Here is a 19,558-nt window from a genome sequence, read left to right on the forward strand (position 1 = left end):
CACTTGAGCTACAGCGCCACTTCCGGTTTTCTGGTGGTTTATTGGAGATAGGAGTCTCACGGTCTCTCCTGCCCGGGCTGGCTTTGAACCGCTATCCTCAGATCTCAGCCTCCTGAGTAGCTAGGATTACAGGTGTGAGCCACCAGCGCCCGGCTCAAAGATGCTTTTTTGGAAACACTATCATGATTTTTACTGTAGTCTCAAAAGTTTAAAACCTTCAAAATTGAAGTTAAAGTATTTTATGGCTGTGCCCAATACTTTATTTAGAAAATAAAAGCAATTGTATTTTTATGCATTTCTGTTTTTAAGTTATATTTTATCTTTAAGTAGCTGTTAGTATTCAGCAAATGCATTACTCCTTTTTGAGGATTCTAGGTGATGTCGCCTGTGATATATATACATATATGTATATACACACACACATATTTCACATTCATGCACACATGAGATTGGCTGTTTGCAATGTTTGGAAAGGAACCAAGGACCTCATGAATACTAGTCCAGTGCTCTACTACTGAGTTACATCTCTCGCCACTGTGAGCTAACTTTACATTACTGTTTTTCTAGTTTAGCCAACATTAGGAAGCTAAATATATTACTGTCTAATACAAAACCAATTTTTTTTGTTTTGTTTTTTGGTCATGGGGCCTGAATTCTGTCTGGTCTGGGGAACTGTCCCTCAGCTCTTCAGATCAAGGCTAGTGCTCTGCCACTTGAGCCACAGCACCACTTAGCTTTTTTTTGTTTATGTGGTGCTGAGGAATCGAACTTAGGGCCTCATGCAGGCAAGGCAAGCACTCTACCACTGAGCCACCTTCCCATATAACCAAAAATTTTAAAACCTGTTCCTTAGATCAAAAGACCAGTTACTTTGACATCTTAAAAAAAAAAAGTGTAAGCCAGGCGCCAGTGGCTTACACCTGGATTCCTGGCTAGGAGTTCAAACCTCAGGACCCACAAAAAAAAAAAAAAAAGTGTAGCCAATTTAAAAAAATGTATGTAAAAAAAATGTATGTAGTTAATTTTATGTTTAAAATTTAGTTATAAAATGTATCCATATTTTTCCTATAAACATGATTGGCTGTGGTTTATAAACTAGCTCTGGTGTGAGTCATAGCAACAGGAATGCCGTGACATTTCTAAAAATTTACAGTAGGAACTGCTTAGATTTTGTATACTGTTTCTTAAGCACTTACACTCATAGACCTCAGTGGTCATCTGGTTTCTATGTGGGTACACAAAGTTACAATTATTTCTTTACAATAAAATAGTAAGACATTCAGCTGGGTGCTGGTGGCTCATAACTGCAATCCTAGCTACTCAGGAGGCTGAGCGCTGAGATCTGAGGCTTGCTGTTCAAAGCCATCCTGGGCAGGAAAGTCTGTGAGACTCTTATCTTCAATTAATCACCAGAAAACCGGAGGTGGTACTGTGGCTCAAGTGATTGAGTCTTTGCCTTGAGCTGAAGAGCTCAGGGACAATGCTCAGGCCCAGAGTTCAAACCCTACAACTAACAAAAATAATAAAAAGACATTCAATTTTAAACTTTAAAATTTTGTGGGAATAGTTGTTACCTTAAAGTATTTTCACTTATTCCTTCCATGCTTTAGATTTTGAAATTATATGGCTGTCTGAGAAGGTTTTTGTTTTTGTGGTGCTGGCTGCTGAACCCTGGACCTCAGGCATGCCAGGCAAGCACTGTACCACTGAGCAGTGCCATACTCCCAGTATCACGAAGTTGATTTTTTTTTAAATATGTTTTTTTGGCTGTGGGTTTTGAATTCTGGGCCTGGACACTGTCCCTGAGCTCTTCAGCTCAAGGCAAGTACTCTACCCTTGAGCCACAGCACCACTTCCAGTTTTCTGGTGGTTAATTGGAGATAAGAGTCTCACTGACATTCCTGCCTGGGCTGACTTTGAACTGTGATCCTCAGATCTCAGCCTCCTGAGTAGCTAGGATTACAGGTGTGAGCCATTGGCACCCGGCAAACCATTGATTTTTTTTTTTAATCTTTCTAACAGTCCCCAAGTTTGTTTGATCCCATGCCAGATATTGGCCCTGCTCCATTTCCTCACTGTCTTCCCACTATACTGTATCTCTTTAGAGTGGCTGTGAGAAGTAACACTAATCAATAGTTTATATGCTGTAGACTCTTAACCCTTCTGTTTACTTTCTGAAATACAGCTACTGCAAGTAGCCACATAGACAAAAATTTGGAGCTCTGATTAAGCTCTAGGTTTGGGTCCTCTCAGGTTGGGCCTGGGTCTTTGGTAATGTTTATCCCCTCATCACCTTTGAGTTCAGTTACTAACCAGAAGCAGACTTCCCTCTGTGACTTAGTAAGATTTAGTGGCATGGAGAAGCTTATAGCACTAGGATCCTTGTATTTTCATTTACAAGTCACATTTGTAGTGGATTATGGTCTGCTTTTATCTTTATGGTTATATATTGAATTTAGGAGTGTTTGAAATAGAAACTAGAACCCCAGTGGTTTCATTCTGCAAATTTGTTCTGGAAGAAAAGAATACCTCAGCCAAGCATTGGTGACTCACATCTGTACTCCTAGTTATTCAGGAGGCTGATATCTGATGATTGCTGTTCAAAGCCAGCCTGGACAGAAATCTGTGAGACTCTTATCTCCAATTTACCACCAGAAAACTAACCTTGAGCAAAAAAGCTTAAGAACAGTGCCTAGACCCTAACTTCAAAACACCCAACCAACCTTAAAAAAAAAAAAAGCCTCAGTGGGCTAAGATATTATTGTATGATTAAATTAATATGCCAGTACTATCAGATAAAATTAGTAAGTAAAAAATACAAGGCCGATAAGACCAAGCAAAACTTTATAAATTATGATTTATTTTGTGTCAGTCCTGGGACTTGAATCCCAGGGCCTTGGGGGCTGTTCCCTGAGCTTTTTTGCTCAAGGCTAGTACTCTATCACTTGAGCCACAGCTCCACTTCCGGTCTTGAATTTATTGGAGATAAAACTCTCACAGACTTTTCTGCCTGGGCTGGCTTTGAACTGTGATCTTTAGATCTCACTCAGACTCTTAGGTAGCTAGGATTTCAGCCATGAGTTATATGCATCTGGTTATAAATTCTGATTTTTTAAAAGGAAAAGTTACTTTTAGAGCAGATGCGATTTTCTTCATTTTTACTTGAAGGTATAGTGTACTCATACTCTTACCATTTGATGACTCAGTAGGAAGTAAAAGCAAGTTTAAAACCACAGTACTAAGAAGAAGAAACTATATATGGTAAAATCTAGTTCTTAAACACAGCCTGTTACACACCACAAGGGAACTAAGTCACCAAGCGATATAATGGGTGCATGGGAATTCTAGGATTAACGTAAGCCCTATTAGTAGTCTAGAGAATAGTATTTCCTTAGTATTTTATATTGTTATGGCTTAGATTTAATTTATTAATGCTGATTTTTTGGAAAAAAGGAATAGTAAGATTATCTTTTTATCATTGAAAATTGGATTCTTTTAGTTATATTTTTAGTTACATTATTTTAGTTACATTCTTGTTGTAACTATTAATGCATTCACATTTGAAATAATGAGAAATTGTCATTTCTGCTGTTTTGATGTAATATCTAAAACCCTGTAGGAATGCTAGCACTAAATACTAAGACAGCATCTGCTTTCAGTAAGCTACTGTTTAGACAGACTAAATAGTGACTGTTACCTTTTCTTTTTTATTTTGGTCTGTTTTGGGGCTTGCATTCAGGGCCTGGGTGCTGTCCCTCAGCTCTTCAGCTCAACGCAAACACTCTACCACTTAAGCCACAGTGCCACTTCTGGTTTTCTGGTGGTTAATTGCAGCTAAGAGTGTCATGGACTTTCCTGCCCAGGCTGGCTTTGAACCATGATCCTCAGCTCTCAGCCTCCAGAGTAGCTAGGATTATAGGTGTGAGCCACAGGCATCCAGCTTTCTTCTTTTTTTAAGTTGTTATTATTAAGGAGTTGTGCATAGGGGTTACAATTCCATGTCAGGTAATGAGTACATTGCTTTTTTGGACAATGTTACCCTTTCCTTTGCTTCCCCTATTTTCCCTATCTTGTCCCTGCCCACAAGTTGCATAGTTTATTTTTTACATAGTATATATTGAATACAATGAATGCATTTGTTCACATTTCTTCCCTTCATTCCTGGGCTCTTCTTTTGCCTCCACCTAAAAAGACAACAACAACAAACAAAAAGCAGGCTGGGAAGGTGGCTCAGTGTTGGAGCGCTTGCCTTGCATGCATGAGGCTCTGGGTTCAATTCCTCAGCACCACATAAGTAAAAAAGAAAAAAGCTGGAAGTGGCACTGTGGCTCAAGTGGTAGAACACTAGCCTTGAACTGAAGATCTGAGGACAGTGCTCAGACCAGAGTTCAAGTCCCACACCGACTAAAAAAAAAAAAAAGCAACAAAAAACATGTTTCCATTTTCTGGAATTGACTGATACCTTTCATTGAAAAGCCAGATTTATCTAATTCCTTCCTTCTTCCCTTCTTTCCTCCTTCCTGTTTTCCTCCCTCTTTCCCTCCCTTCTTTTCCCTCATCCTTCCCCCCTTTTCCTCCCTTTAGTAAAACAACAATAAATTGTGTAGTTCAAGATTCCCTCTCCCCCCCCCTTTTTTTTTTTGTCATTTTTGGGTCTTGAACTCGGGGCCTGGGCACTGTCCTTAAGCTTTTTGCTCAAGGCTAGCACTCTACCATTCTGAGCCACAGTGCCACTTAGAGTTTTCTGGTGGTTAATCCTGCCCAGGCTAGCTTCGAACCACAATCCTCAGATATTAGCCTCTTTGTAGCTAGGAATACAAGCATGAGCCACTGGCGCCTGGCTTTGAAAATTTTTTAAACATGAGGACCCATCTGTACAAGTATAATAGTAGAAAACATTGATATGATTATTACCACCTTGTCATATTATGTGTTTTTACCATTTGTATGTGGCTCCAGATAAAGGGGAGACCTGTCAACATGAGCAACCTCTTCTTTGAACCAGGGTTTGATGTGTATCTTAGATTCCTTCACCTCCAGCTTCTGTTGTTATAGCCCATGCAATGAAGTAATTTATTTCTAGTGTGTAAAAGATGGCCATTACAAACTTGTACATTCCCTTTTCAGTCATTCATTCTCTACTTTTCTTTGAGAACAGTTGTGAGCATTATTATATAGTTACAAAATGTGAGCATTATTATCCTGACAAATGGTTACTTTTGTTCCATCCAGCTTCTATATCTGTTCATTCCTTTGGAGTTAAACTTAAGAACTTAGTATTAAAACAATATTTTTGTTTTACACTCAAGATTTGTGTGTAAATTATGACTGGTATCAGAAGAACAATTATGATGGCTTTTATTTATACTGAAATTTGTGTATGGTTATAATAATAATAAAGAACATTTATTCTACACTTCCATATGGCTTAAGATTATATATATGAGATGAGCTGGGTTTTGACCCAACGACAAAAGAGTTTTCTGTTTTAAGAGGTAAAAGTGTGAGAGGTTTTATGGGGATTCTTTGGGATACAGGGCAGGGTCTCAATAGGTAGCACAGGTTGGCACTTGAGGTCCTCTTGCTTCAGCTTCACAATTTTGGATTACAAAAGTGCACCACCACACCTAACGAGACTATTCTTTTCCTCTGTGTAGTTGTTTCTCTAAGATTTTTGTAATTCATATCAATAAATTACTTGGAAAAACACTGAAGAACAATGAACTAGTTCTCCTGAATTCTGTTTTAACACTCCTTTGAGATAGGAAGAATATTCTGGTTCTTTACTATCAAATGAGAAGGTAGATATAAACAGGCAACTTCCCTATTGCATGTGCCTACCTACCACACTAACTCCTGCCTTAAAAGATAATCCAGAAGGAATTTTACAGTATTAAACTTTTAGAAATGGGTACTTGAGCCTAACAAATGTCCTTGCTTTGATGGTTTAATGGTAAATTGGCAAGAGATTAAGTTTTGTGTGTTTGAAAATATGTATCTTTTTCATTTTTATTTATTGATATTGTTATTATAAAAGTGATATACAGAGAGGTTACCATTTCCTAAGTCAAATGAGTACCTGCCTTTCTCTCTTTCTCTCTCTCTTTCTTTCTGTCTCTATCTTTCTCTCTTTCTCTATCTTTCTCTCTTTGCTTCTTTTTGTTGGTTGTGCGGCGTGAACTCTAGGCCTGGGTGCTGGCCCTCAGCTCTTCAGCTCAAGGCTAGTGCTCTACCACTTGAGCCTCATGCATGTGAGGCAAACACTCTACTGCTGAGCCACCTTCCCATCCCCATGAGTACATTTCTTTTTGGACAGTGTCACCCTTTCACGCTCTCCCAGTTTTTCCGTCTTGTCCTCACCCACAAGTTGTATAGTTCATTTTCAACGTACTGTCTAGTGAGTACTACTGCTGCATTTGTTCACCCTTTGTTTCTCCCATTTCTGTGTCTGTCCCTTATCCCCCAAAGACAGAAAAATATATCTTAATTATATGTTTTATTTAGGTTCTGAAATTAAGCAAACTATAAGGATAGAAGTTCAGGTAAAATTGGTAATATGACATTTCCCAATTTGAGACAGGTTTTTCATAACAGCTTTAATCTGTTCAAATCATAATTGCAACTGGAGTGCAACCAAAATTCTGGATTGCAGAATGTTCTAGGCTGTTTATAATTAAATGTTCAGCATCTTCAACAAGGTTGTTATAGAGATATTTGAAGGTTTTTTTGTGGCTTGGATAGTCAAGAGTTTAAGTTGTACTATATCAAACAAGATTTTCTTGCATATATTCAAGAAATTGTCTGCCTTTGTATTATTATATCATGCATGACATTCAGGTAATTTTTCATCCTAATTCTTCTAAAAAATATATGGTACATAGAGTCCTAGAAAAAAATACTTTTCCTAAATCTTAAAATGCAGTTTCCCCTTGGTATCCACAGAGGACTGATTCTAACACACATGTACACAGACAGATGCTGAAACCCTAGCAGGACCCTGTGTAAAATGGCATCATATTCATACGTAGAATATCAACTAGACTATGTAATTGCTATATAAATAATTGCATTGTTTAAGGAATGACAGCAAGCCTGTCAGTTCTCAGTACAGATACAGGTGTTATTTTTCCTTCAAATATGGTTCAGATTTAGTTGGGTCCATAGAAGTAGAATCTTAGTTTTGTGTTCTTAAATCAACAAATGTTTTTAGTATTTATTGATCATTATTATTATGTGCTTGAAACTGTTTAGGCACTTGTGTTTCTGCAGTAGACAAAAGAATTCTTTTTTTTTTTTGTCTTTTCTTTTTTGGTACTGGGGATCAAACCCAGGATGTTGTATTTCCTAGGCAAGTGCTTTGCCACTGAGCTACATCCCAGCCCCAAATGAATTCTTATGCAGTATATCTTTTGCTGAATTAAGACTCATTAAAGTGGTAGAAACTTCTATTACATTTTGTGTGTGTATGTGCACATGTGCTGACACTGAAGCTTGAACTCATAGCCTCTTAGTCATGGCCTATACTCTTCCACTGGACTTCCAATTTTTTGCTAGTTAACTGGAGATAAGAGTCTTTCAGATCTGTCTGCTCAGACTGGCTTCAAACCTTAATTCTCAAATCTCAGCCTCCTGAGTAGTTAGGATTATTGGTGTGAGTCACAAGCACCCAGCTACATTTCATTTCTTAGTATTGCTTTTTCCTATACTTTGAAATTTTTACTTGTCTTTTCCTCTCAAGATCTGCTCTTAAAAATGTAATTTTTTTTCTTTTATGCATTTGTTTCTAACACATTTATAACGCAGTATAACACCTGCTTTCACTGTGTTTGATGCCGGTATAATTTGTGGAGGGGAAGGGGAAAAACAAGTCGTTTAAATAAGGATACAGGTGGACCCGTTGCAACAATGTCATGTCGAAAATGAACTTTACAACTTTGGTGGGGGGGGGGGACAGGGGGAGGCTGGGAAGGGATGGGAAGGGGAAACAGGAGGAGGCTACAATGCTTGATAAGAAATGTACTCATTATCTTGCCCATCTAATTGTAACCCCTCTGTACAGTATTTTCACAATAAAAAATAAAAATTTAGAAAAAATGTAATGTACTGCCAGGTATGGTGTATTGCATCTGTAATTCCAGCTACTTAGGAGGCAGGAGATCAGGAGGATTATAGTTCAAAGCCAACCTTGGGCAAAAAGTCTCAACCAACAAGCTGAGTGTTCATGTTTGTGGTCCAAACTATGGAAGAATAGGTTGGAAGAATGCAGTTCAGGCCTGTGTGTGTAAATAGGGGGGAGGGGGGGAAGGGCGAGGTTTAAACAAAGCAAAAAAGGTCTGGAGTCATGACTTAAATGATAGAGCTCCTGCTTTGCAAACATGAGTCCCTGAGTCTACAAGCATGAGTCCCTGAGTCTAAGCTCCAGTATAGCCTTAAAACAAAATACCTTTGGTTCCCTTTCAGGTTTTACCCTAGTGAAATTTCCTAGATTTAGAATATCTGTTTCTTTTTTGGGCAGGGGCGAGGTCCGGTCGTGGGGCCTGAACTCTGGGCCTGGGCGCTGTCCCTCAGCTCTTCAGCTCAAGACTAGCACTCTACCACTTGACCCACAGCGCCACTTCTGGCTTTTTTCTTTTTGCTTATGTGGTGCTGAGGAATCAAACCTAGGGCCTCAAGCATGCAAGGCAAGCACTCTACCACTGAGCCACCTTCCCAGCCCCTTAGAATATCTGTTTCTTGTACATAGAATGGAAGTGATATTAGAACCAGTGGCATACTCTCTTTGGAAAAGTATACCATTGGAATAAGAAATTGTTACCTGCTATTACTAAGTATATGTATCTGAGTGTGAAAATGTAAATAGGCAAATGCCTAGATTCTCATCCATATACCATTTGAGTTCTCCATTTTGGAAACAGATTTCTTCGTGAACTGCCCTAGTTAAATGAAAGCCTACTTCAAAATCAAACCTTTAGAGGGTCCTCAAAAAACAATGTGAAACTGTGCTGTGATCCTCTTGGATATTTATTTGGCAGATCTCAAGTTGAGATAGAATGAAGGCACCCACACACCCATGTTTATTGCAGCATCTTCACAGCAGACAGCCTTACAGCTGATGCATGGGACAGATAGACATGAAAATGCATGTATGCACCTTTTATTTAGCTATACAGAAGAGTGGAATTAGGTCATTTGTGAGGAAATGGGTTGATCTGGAAACCATCCTATTAAGCAAACTAAGCCCAGACAAAGGTCACATGTTTCTTCCTATGGATGCTAGACGTAAAATGTAAACATTTACAGGATGTGAGTGTGTGTGTGTGTGTGTGGTTATGCATATATGTGCATGTGTGGGATATGGTGAAGCCCTTTGAACAATTAACATGCACTTTGTTAAGAAGGTGAAACATGTCTGAGGTGTAGGTTCTAGTGGGAGGAGAACAAGGATGGAGAGGGAGAAGGAGGGCAAATATAGTCAAAATGCTTTATGTACATGTGTGAAAATGGAACAGAGAAGCTTGCTGAGACTGTTTCAAGGAAGGAGAGTGATGGAAAGGATGACTAATAAAGATGCATTATATATAAATGGACGTGGTAAAAGGAAGCCACTTTGTGCAACCAGTTGATGGTAATAACAAAAAAAGAATTGAAGCTTTATTCTTTTCATTTTCTAACCTTTTTTTTTTGCACAAATTAGCATTCATTGAGTAAACTTTTCCATATTCAAACACTGCCTGAAAGACCACTGTGTGCCAAGGCCTGTTTTAGGCATCAGGTTGCAGCATGAATGGCTTAGATCGCTCCTTGCTCTTGTAGGCTTTCCCTTTAGTGGAGCCTCTAAGCACTAAATAAGCATTTATAGTAAGTAACAGGAACTCTAGAAACAGTTGAGCCATGAGAGAAGTTAGTGCCGATGAAGCTAGAAAATAGAATGAATGGCTAAAATGGGTAGTTTGAAAGTACCATAGTTTCAAATGCTTTATAAAAGCAAAATAATGTTTCTACATACTGTTTTTAAATGACTTGAATGAACTCCTGGCCCTGACCCATTTTTGTTATTTCTTTCCAGTTCGTGAAGTGTGGATATGCAGGCTCTAACTTTCCAGAACACATCTTCCCAGCTTTGGTTGGAAGACCTATTATCAGATCAACCACCAAAGTGGGAAATATTGAAATCAAGGTAATGTTTTATTTACTGTTAAAGTGATCATCAAGGCATATGAGGTATTCTTTGAATTAAGTAGCTTTAAATTATGATGCCATGAAAAACAAAGGGGAAGGAAGGATTTTTCTTATTCTGATTTATATTAACATAACAGGGACATAAGAATTTATTTAATCTAATTTTATGTAAGGCTTAATGCCATTACTATCTGGAGTATAATACTTACATTGATATGAAACCCTATTTTAGTAACTTGAAGTCCTATTACATAATTTTTAAAGGACATCAGCCTGGAAATTTTTGTCATTCAATCATATCCTAGTGTCTTTTTGGGACCTTAGATTTTTTTCCTCTGTATTTTATTTTCCTACTCTTTAAATATAGCTAGTCAGGAAAAGACAGAATGCAAACCTCATTGGTTCCTCTTTTCACTAATATAACTGATTGCCATAAAATACTAAAGGAAGCTGTGCAAGTCTTTATTTGGCCTTGCACTATTTATCTTACCATAGGGAGGCAGGAGGGCAAGTTATCATTGCCTACTTTATATTTGTTAGGAAAGATTAAGAATGGTGGCTTTTTCTCCTACAGGACTAGAAATCAAGGAAGAGTTTTTGGCGAATTGTTTGTGACTATGCCCACATTGTTAGTCCTATCCAGACAGTCTTTGAGAAGACTTAGGAAAGTGTTAGGTCATAGGTCATTTGATGGGGATATTTGCTTGAGATATCTAGAAAGGTGGTTATGATAGGTAGTTGAGACTTGCTTTTTGGTAGGCATCTACTGTTGGTAGTAGATAATTTAGTTAATGAACAAAACTTATAAACTGAGGCTTGTATTAAATTTTTGAAAAAAGAGTAGTGAATTCTGGCCTTCATTAGGTTAAACTCACCTGAAACATTAAATATAAAACTTTTTAGAAAGGGACTTTGTTTTAAAGAAAATTTTTGAAATTCTTTAGTCTCTTTTTGTGAACTTCTTTCTGATTGAATTCTGTCAAACTTCACTTTGGAAGTTGAGCTAATAATAGTGGTAAGGACAAACTACTGAGTAGAGGAAATACTTTTCATTCAGTGTCCGGCTGTTTTACATTTTTTTATGTACAATAAATTTTTGAGATATAAAGATACATCAAATATAGCCTTTTTTTTTTAAATGCCAATCCTGGGGCTTGAACTCAGGGCTGGACATTGTCCCTGAGGTTCTTTTGCTCAAGTCTGGCACTTTACCAGGTAAGCCACAGCACCACTTCCTGCCTTTTCTATTTATGTGGTACTGAGGAATTGAACCCAGGGCTTCATGTATGCTAGGCAAGCTCTCTATCACTGAACCATATTCACAGCCCTAAAGCCATTTTTATTCTCCAGCATAGACAACAAATACTATACATGTCTTCATACTTAACTTTCTTGCTTTTTAAGGCCCAAGTGAGAGAAATCAAACTTGTTACTATTCTAATAAGATATTTTTGTCAAGGAGTTCCCCAGTAGCATTTGCTGATCTGATTGGTAATTTTCTGTTCTATTTACTCAGTTCTTCTCACTCTGCTCAGTCTTTAAAGCCTTTCAGGTTAAATTGTTTTTTCAGTAGAAAACAGTAAGAGACCTGTGTTAGATTTAGTTTGAATACTGTTGCTTAGACAAACAGTCCTGAATTATATAACTCTATTTATACAGCTAGACCTTTGCTGTTGCTACTTATTTTCATTAATTCTTAAATCCAGTAATGAAATGAATTCCTGTGCTTGGTGAATTGTCTTATGCTTACATGTCCTAATAGGTAAAATATGATGGTAGACTAAAAAAGATGGGAATTTGAATCATTTATTGAGTTAATTTTTATTCAGGAATAATAACTGCCCATAGTAATTTGGCCCTGATTATCAACTCCAGAAAATATAGAGTATTGCATCTGACTTCAACCTAATTTGTCTCTGTTACTTGTATGTTTAAAAATTTCAGTGAGGATTTTATTTAGGCCTTTTCTGACTCTTAATTCTACCTTCTCTTTCTTCACCTTTCTTGACCTGTTGAAGTAGAATAACAAAAAGATGGTAAGTGAGGTTACACACATGCTCTCTGTTTGTTTTCCACTTTTGCTTGGTGGGACAGTAGTTGTTGTTTTGTGTCCCTTTAGAATTGGGGAGGGGGGTTATTCCATATTTTAATTTTAAGTTTTAACCTTTTTCATTGCTTCAATTTGGTAGCAACTAATTAAGTCTTATACTTTCCTGATAGTATCAATGGACCAGACAAGAACTAATTACTAACATAGTTTTGAATTGTTTTCCTTGTTGTTTTTATAGATGAATGCTATAATTAAAATGGAATGTAGTATGCATAATATTAGAAACAAAGTGGCTTTATTACATAAGATAATTGTGAGCCAAAAAATTGAGATGAAGTTGTTAACATTTGGATAGATTCATTTTGTTGACTGATGTTATTGCCTACCCTTTATTGTGATTGCATTTAGTTTATCATAACATTTAATGGAATAAAATTTTAATATGCAAAGTGAACCAAAAATAGAGAAAGAAATGAAAAAGTAACTTGTTCCCATACCATTTTTATTGAAGAATAGATTTGGCATTTTTCTGAAGATAAGTAAGAAAAGGATAACACACCTATAAAGCTTTCCCACAACAAGAACAGATTCTCTATTCAGCTTGTCAATAAATACCATTGTATGGTAGGTTTTTGTTTTTGTTTTTGTTTTTTCCAGATAGAAAGTTGCTGGGCTTATCTCAGACATTGTACTCTTTTTTTTTTTATTCCTTCCATTTTTCTTTTCCTTTGTGGTACTGAGGAATCAAACCTAGGGCCTTATGCCTGTTAGACAAGTGCTCTACCACTGAGCTACATTCCCCAGATCCCATTTGACTCATTTTTTTTCTGTGATAATATAAATGCTTCCATATTCAATACTTTTAATTTTTTAAATATTTGTTAAAAATGAAACTGGGTGCTGGTAGTTCATACTTGTAATTGTAGCTACTCAGGAGGCTGAGATCTGAAGATCGTGTTTCAAAGACAGCCTGGCAGGAAAGCCTGTGAGACTCAACTTTCATTAACCACCAGAAAACCAGAAATGGCACTGTGGCCTTGAGCAAGAGAGCTCAGGGACAGTGTCTAGGCCCTAAGTTCAAGCTCCACAACCTACAAAAAAATAAAATAAAATAAAAAATTAAAGAGGGGCTGGGAAGGTGGCTCAGTGGTAGAGTGCTTGCCTTGCATGCCTGAGGCCCTGGGTTCGATTCTTCAGCACCACATAAGCAAAAAGAAAAAAGCCGGAAGTGGCGCTGTGGGTCAAGTGGTAGAGCACTAGCCTTGAGCTGAAGAGCTTAGGGACAGTGCCCAGGCCCAGAGTTCAGGCCCCACAACCGGACCCAAAAAAAAAAAAAATAAAGAATTTAAAAAATATTATGTGTAAGCATCTTTGGTATTGATAAGGATCAGACATTTCTGATGATATATTTTAGTTGGTAACCGTGAAGTTTTGTTTTGAATAAACAAAAACATTTGAGTGGAAATTTTTAAATTTTTCCAAAAAAATGTACATTTGTCTTGGTGATTTTCTAAAGACTGTACACGTAGACTTAACAGCTTTTCAAAGAGGGATTTCCTTCCAGGGATATATGTGTTGTTTTAACTTGCTTTGTTTTCTCACTCAAGATGACATTGTTCAAAATGATTTTGGCAAATAGAATCTCTATAGCCTACTTTTAATAAAATATAAATACCTTTGAAAAAGTGTCTTCATTAATGATTCTTCAGTCTTTGAAATAATAGAATGTGGTTCAGGCTTGAATTCTAGTGGTTGGTTAAAAATTTCAGAACTGATCTGAGTATTTGTAAATTTGTTCTGAGGGATGAAATTAAGTTTTTTAATACTTTTTTGTTTGTTTGAGTATTGGGTCTCAAACTCAGGCCTTTGCCCTCTCAGCTTTTTCCACTCATGGCAGTCATGTCTTAAAGCCATGCCTTCAGTTCCAGCTTTTTTGCTGCTTAAAGATTGAGTCTTTCAGACTAGCCTCCGACCACAATCCTCAGATATCAGCCTCCTGAGTAGCTAGGATTATAGATGAAAGCCACCAATGCCTGGCTAGCACTTAACATTTTTAACTTTTGAATGTTGAAGGAGTCTAGGGATAATTACATGTTTTAGATTTTTCTTTTGCAATTTTGGATTTTGAACACAACCTTGCCCTGCACCCATATCCCTTTTTAATTTTTAGGCTAGAATCTTGAATTTATGTGTAGGCTGGCCTAGAATGGAATCCTGGTATTTATGCATTTCCTGAAAACTAGGATGACAAGCATCTACTACCTCACCCATCCTTTTCTCAAGCATTTCTAGGTTGAGTTAGGGTCTCATGACTAGCCTGGCCTTAAATTGTGATCTTCTCAATCTCAATCTCCAAAGTAGCTAGGATTACTGGTAAGAGCAACCACACATAGCTTAGCTTGTTCTAAGTTGTTTTTGTTGTTGTTGTTGTTTGTTTATTCTTCCTTATCCTGGGATTTTAATTCAGGGACTGGCAATTACAAATTTGGTTTGCTCATAGCTAAAGCTCTTCTCACTTGAGCCAGTAGCACCCAGATACACTTCCAGGATTTTTATTTTATTTTATTTTCATTTGTACCAGTCCTGTGGCTTCAGTTTAGGACCTGGGTGCTGTACAGGTGGTTAATTGGAGATTAGAGTCTCCTGGACTTCCTGCCTGGGTTGACTTTGAACTGCAGTCCTCAGATCTTACTCTTCTGAGTACCTAGGATTATAAATTGATCTTCCCTTCCTCCTTCTCTCCCTCCCTTCTTTATCCCTCCCTCCCTCTTCTTTCCTCTCTCTCTCCCTCCCTCCTTCCCTCCTTCCCTTCTTCATTCCTTCCTTTTTTTCTTTTTTTGTTCCAATACTTGAACTCAGGGCATAGGTGCTGTCCCTGAATTTTTTTGCTCAAGGTTAGCACAACCACTTGAGCCACAGTTCCATTTCTGGCTTTTTTTTTTTGCAGTTAATTGGAATAAGAGTCTCAAGGAGTTTCGGGTCTAGGCTAGCTTCAAACTGCAATTCTCAGATCTTAACCTCCTAAGTAGCTAGGATTACAGGTGTAAGCCACCGGTGCCCAGAAATCTTTTCTTTACTACATTTTAAATTTTCTTGTTGTTGTTCAGCTGGAACTAGGACTATTCAGTGTCAAAGGTTTCTTTCAGTTAATCCTTCAAATAGTGTGTAGGGTCTTAGAAGTCAATACTTCTTAGACTTGGCATTGTTTCAGAAAAAGGTAAGCTTCTATACTTTGAAATAAAAAGCATTCTCATACTTTAAATTGGTTGAAATAATATTGATTTGATCAATTATCTATGCAGTCCAAAAATATAGATGAGAATAACAAATTGGATATCAAATTTGTTAATATCTGTAAGTACATATATACTTGTTGGTATGGATTTCTTCTCTATTATTTGTTAAACAGTGTTTAGCCTATATAGCAATGTTAAAAGAATTACATTACTCTGTGCATTGTATTATTCTTTATATTCTATTCCTGTCACCTAAATTCTGATACTATATATTGTATTGACTTAATCACATACCTATCCAAATATCCATCTTGGTTTTTGATGTTTCAAAGTAAGTTAATATATCAGTATATCTCTTCCTAAATACTTCCACCTAAGCATGTCATTCACTAGTACAGCTTGTTTCGCATTTTCTTCCCTAAGATTTTAAATAATTAAGAAATTTGGCCAGGTGCTGATGGCTCATACCCGTAATCTAAGCTACTCAGGAGGCTAAAATCTAAGGATCAAGGTTTAAAGCCAGCGCAGGCAAGAAAGTTCATGTGTCTCTTATTTCCAATTAACCCCTAGAAAGCTGGTAGTACATCTGTGGCTCAAATGGTAGAGGGTCAGACTTGAGTGCAAGCTTGAGAACTAGCATTCATATACATACACAAACAGACACATACTTATTATTAAATTATGGGGAAATTAGCTTTATAAGGAAATTAATTGCAAAAGGAAGTTTTAGAAATATTTTTAGTATCTGTTTTTACTTTGTTTATATCCTCTTTGATGTTGCTTTCAGTGAATTTTCCAGAGATCTGGTTTTATTTATTTATTTTATTTGTTTATTTTTTTGTCGGTTATTGGGCCTGAACTCTGAGCCTAGGCACTGTCCCTCAACTCTTCAGCTCAAGGCTAGAGCTCTACCACTTGAGCCACAGCACCACTTATGGCATTTTCTGCTTATGTGGTGCTGAGAAATAGAACCCATGGCCTCATGCATGCAAGGCCAGCACTATTCCACCAAGCCACCTTCCCAGCCCTGTTGTTTTGAATAAGTTTCTCACCCTGGTTTTACTTTACCCGGGTTTTTTTTTTTTTAATTTTAAAATTCATATATTTTAAGGTTACCTTATCTTAATTTTGCTACTTCATTTTTTCATTTCTCTATAATTTAAACTTTATATTGTAGCAAATAGTAGCTCATTTTTCTTTTATTAAGTAGTTGTACAAAGGGATTTCAATTCAACATATTAGTTTATGAGTACAATGCATCATTCTCCCCCATTAGCTTATTCTTGTATTTGAGTGAATTCATCAACACACAAAAATTAGTATTTACTATCTCAGCTACCTTTTTTCAAGCCCTGTTAAACATACAGTTGTTGTTTTTTTCCCAAATATGGGACATCTTAAATATATTCTCATTGGAGACAAGTGCTGTGAGTATTATGCTTCATGTGTGATAGCATAGGTTTTCAGTATTATACTTTAATATTGACAATTTGCCAATGAGATCATTTTAAAGAATGTTTTCTAATGCCTCATTGTTTTCTGTAACAACAAATTTCCCTTAGTCTAGTTGAGATATGTATATAGAAATAGAATGTAAATTTTAATTTAGACAAATAGAAGTTTGTGAAATTTACCATTGGTGCATATCTGCATTATTATAGAGTAATAATCATTTTTTGCTTCTTATGTTTTCTAGTACTTACATTTATCATTTTGATATTTAGTACAAAGAAATGTGTTGCATGAATTGAACTTTTTTTCTACAAGTTTTTTTCCCCTGATATACTATTTCACATATCACAGGACTTATTTTTTGAACATTTGAGCAAAAGAAACAGATGAAACCTCATACAAAACCCTCCAAAATATGGAAATGTGGGGTTTATTTGTACTAATGCTCTTCTTTTGGAAACATAAAGGTAAGGTCAATTTATTGATTTAAACCACACAGTATCTAGTTTTATTATCTGTGGTTAAACTTTACAAGACATTCTTCTGTGTGAAAATATTTTTTAACTGTGGAATAAAAAGCTTTATCTAAAAGTGCCAGAAACATTAAGAAAACATTAAGTTTTCTTTAAAATTTTGGGAATTTAATTTCTGAAACAAATTCATTTAAAAATGTGGATGGTTTAGAGCTTTGTTATTGTAATTTTCTAGGATCTTATGGTTGGTGATGAAGCAAGTGAATTACGTTCAATGTTAGAAGTTAACTACCCAATGGAGAATGGTATAGTACGAAACTGGGACGACATGAAACACCTGTGGGACTATACATTTGGACCAGAGAAGCTGAACATAGATACTAGAAATTGCAAAATTTTACTCACTGAACCTCCTATGAACCCAACCAAAAACAGAGAGAAGATTGTGGAGGTGAGTGTTTAGATAGGATATACATGTTGTCTCTGTGTTATAAGGTTAAATCAAAATTTATTTTTCCTTTAAAAAATAATAATTCTTTTTTTCTAATATGGTTACTATGGGTAAAGGGAATAAAAATAATTTTATTCCTCAGATTCTTTTTTATTTTTGCATTTTCTACAGGTTTAGCATTCCTAATCTGAAAATCTGAAACTTTCTGCCTATATTTATGATCTCAATAAGTTTTAGGTTCTGGAACAGTTTTAACTTCTGGGTTTTGGATTGGGGACTTTCAGCCAGTAAAGTCTATGCAACTATTCCAAAATCTGGGGCTGGAGGTATGGCTCAAGTGGTAGAGTACCAGCTATGAGCAACCAGACTGAAAAACTCTGAAATTAGTTTTGGTTCCAAGCATTTCAGATAAAGGATATTCAACAAGTATATGCTAGTTATTCTAATCAGAGTGAACAAAACAAAATCTTACTAACATGAAGTTTGTATTTTAGCAAAGAAAAATATGCCCTCCCCCCCAAAAAAAAGGTGAGTTCATTTGTTAGAAGGTAAGAGATGTTAAAGGGAAAATATGGAGTAGGCTAAGGAGGTTGAAAGGTTGTGGTTGTATATAGGTTGTGAAAGTGACACTTAAGCTAAAACAGGGTAAAAGAGGTAGGAAGTATGTATAGAGAAAAAACATACGAGAAAAGGGTGCATGGCTAGTGTAAAATCTTAAAGTGGGACTATCTTGTCATATTAGAAAATAAGGAAGCCAGTGTGGCTGGAGGATCTGGTTGAGGAGAGAGCAGTTGAAGGTAAGATTGGATACGTATCCTGAATGGGGAACTCAACTTCCTTTGAGTGAAACGAAGACACATGCTCAAATTTAATTTCTTGAGTTGCTCTTTTGTGAGTATACTATAGGAAGGCAAAGATTAAAGAGACCAGTTTGGAGGCTTTTGAAATTAGTTATGGAAAAGATAATGATGGTTACAATCATGAATAATACAATTGTGGGAAGTGATCAAATTATGGGTCTATTTTAAAGGTAAGGCCAAAGAATTTTTTTTTTTTTTTTGCCAGTCCTGGGGCTTGAACTCAGGGCCTAGGCTTTGTCCCTGAGAGTCTTTTGCTCAAGGCTAGCACTCTACCACTAGAGCCACAGCGCCACTTCCAGCTTTTTCTGAGTATGTGGTACTGAGGAATTGAACCCAGGGCTTCATGCATGCTAGGCAAGCACTCTACCACTGAGCCACCTTCCCAGCCCAAAAATTTTTGATATAGGTGACAGAGAGGGGATAGTCAGGAAGGTTTTGGCTTGAGTAATTGGAAGAGTTAAAAGTAGTTAACATCAGTTGGCATGTACGGGGAGAGGGGACTAAGGAAAAAACTAAGGGAAATGATCAAGAGTTCAGTTTGGGACATGTTAACTTTGAGATATTAGACATTCAAGTAGAAATGTCAAATGTTTTAGTTGTATTTATAAGGTCAAGTTAAGGGGAAAAAATCTGGGCTAGAGATGTAAATTGAAAGTTTTCAAGATATGAATAATATTGCTCACTAAAGAAACCAAAAGCCAGTGGCACCGGTGGCTACACCTATAATCCTAAGTACTCAGGAGGCTGAGATCTGAGGATCACAGTTTAAAGCCAGTCCAGGTTAAAAAAGTTCCTGTGAGGGGTTGGGAAGTTGGCTCAGTGGTAGAGTGCTTGCTTCGCATGCATGAGGCCCTGGG

At 36.8% G+C, this 19,558-nt stretch overlaps 1 protein-coding gene across 1 annotated transcript in view; it reads left to right on the forward strand.

Moving 5' to 3' along the window:
- Positions 1-19,558, forward strand: part of Actr2 (ARP2 actin-related protein 2 homolog (yeast)) — a 45,087-nt gene that overhangs the window by 5,750 nt on the left and 19,779 nt on the right. The window contains exons 2-3 of the mRNA XM_013022534.1: positions 10,067-10,177; positions 17,626-17,841. Of these exons, the coding sequence (XP_012877988.1) occupies positions 10,067-10,177; positions 17,626-17,841 (327 nt within the window). The remainder of the gene's footprint in view (positions 1-10,066; positions 10,178-17,625; positions 17,842-19,558) is intronic.

This window comes from Dipodomys ordii, unplaced genomic scaffold (assembly GCF_000151885.1).
Source record: "Dipodomys ordii isolate 6190 unplaced genomic scaffold, Dord_2.0 Scaffold63, whole genome shotgun sequence".
In the NCBI taxonomy this organism is placed as follows: Eukaryota; Metazoa; Chordata; class Mammalia; order Rodentia; family Heteromyidae; genus Dipodomys; species Dipodomys ordii.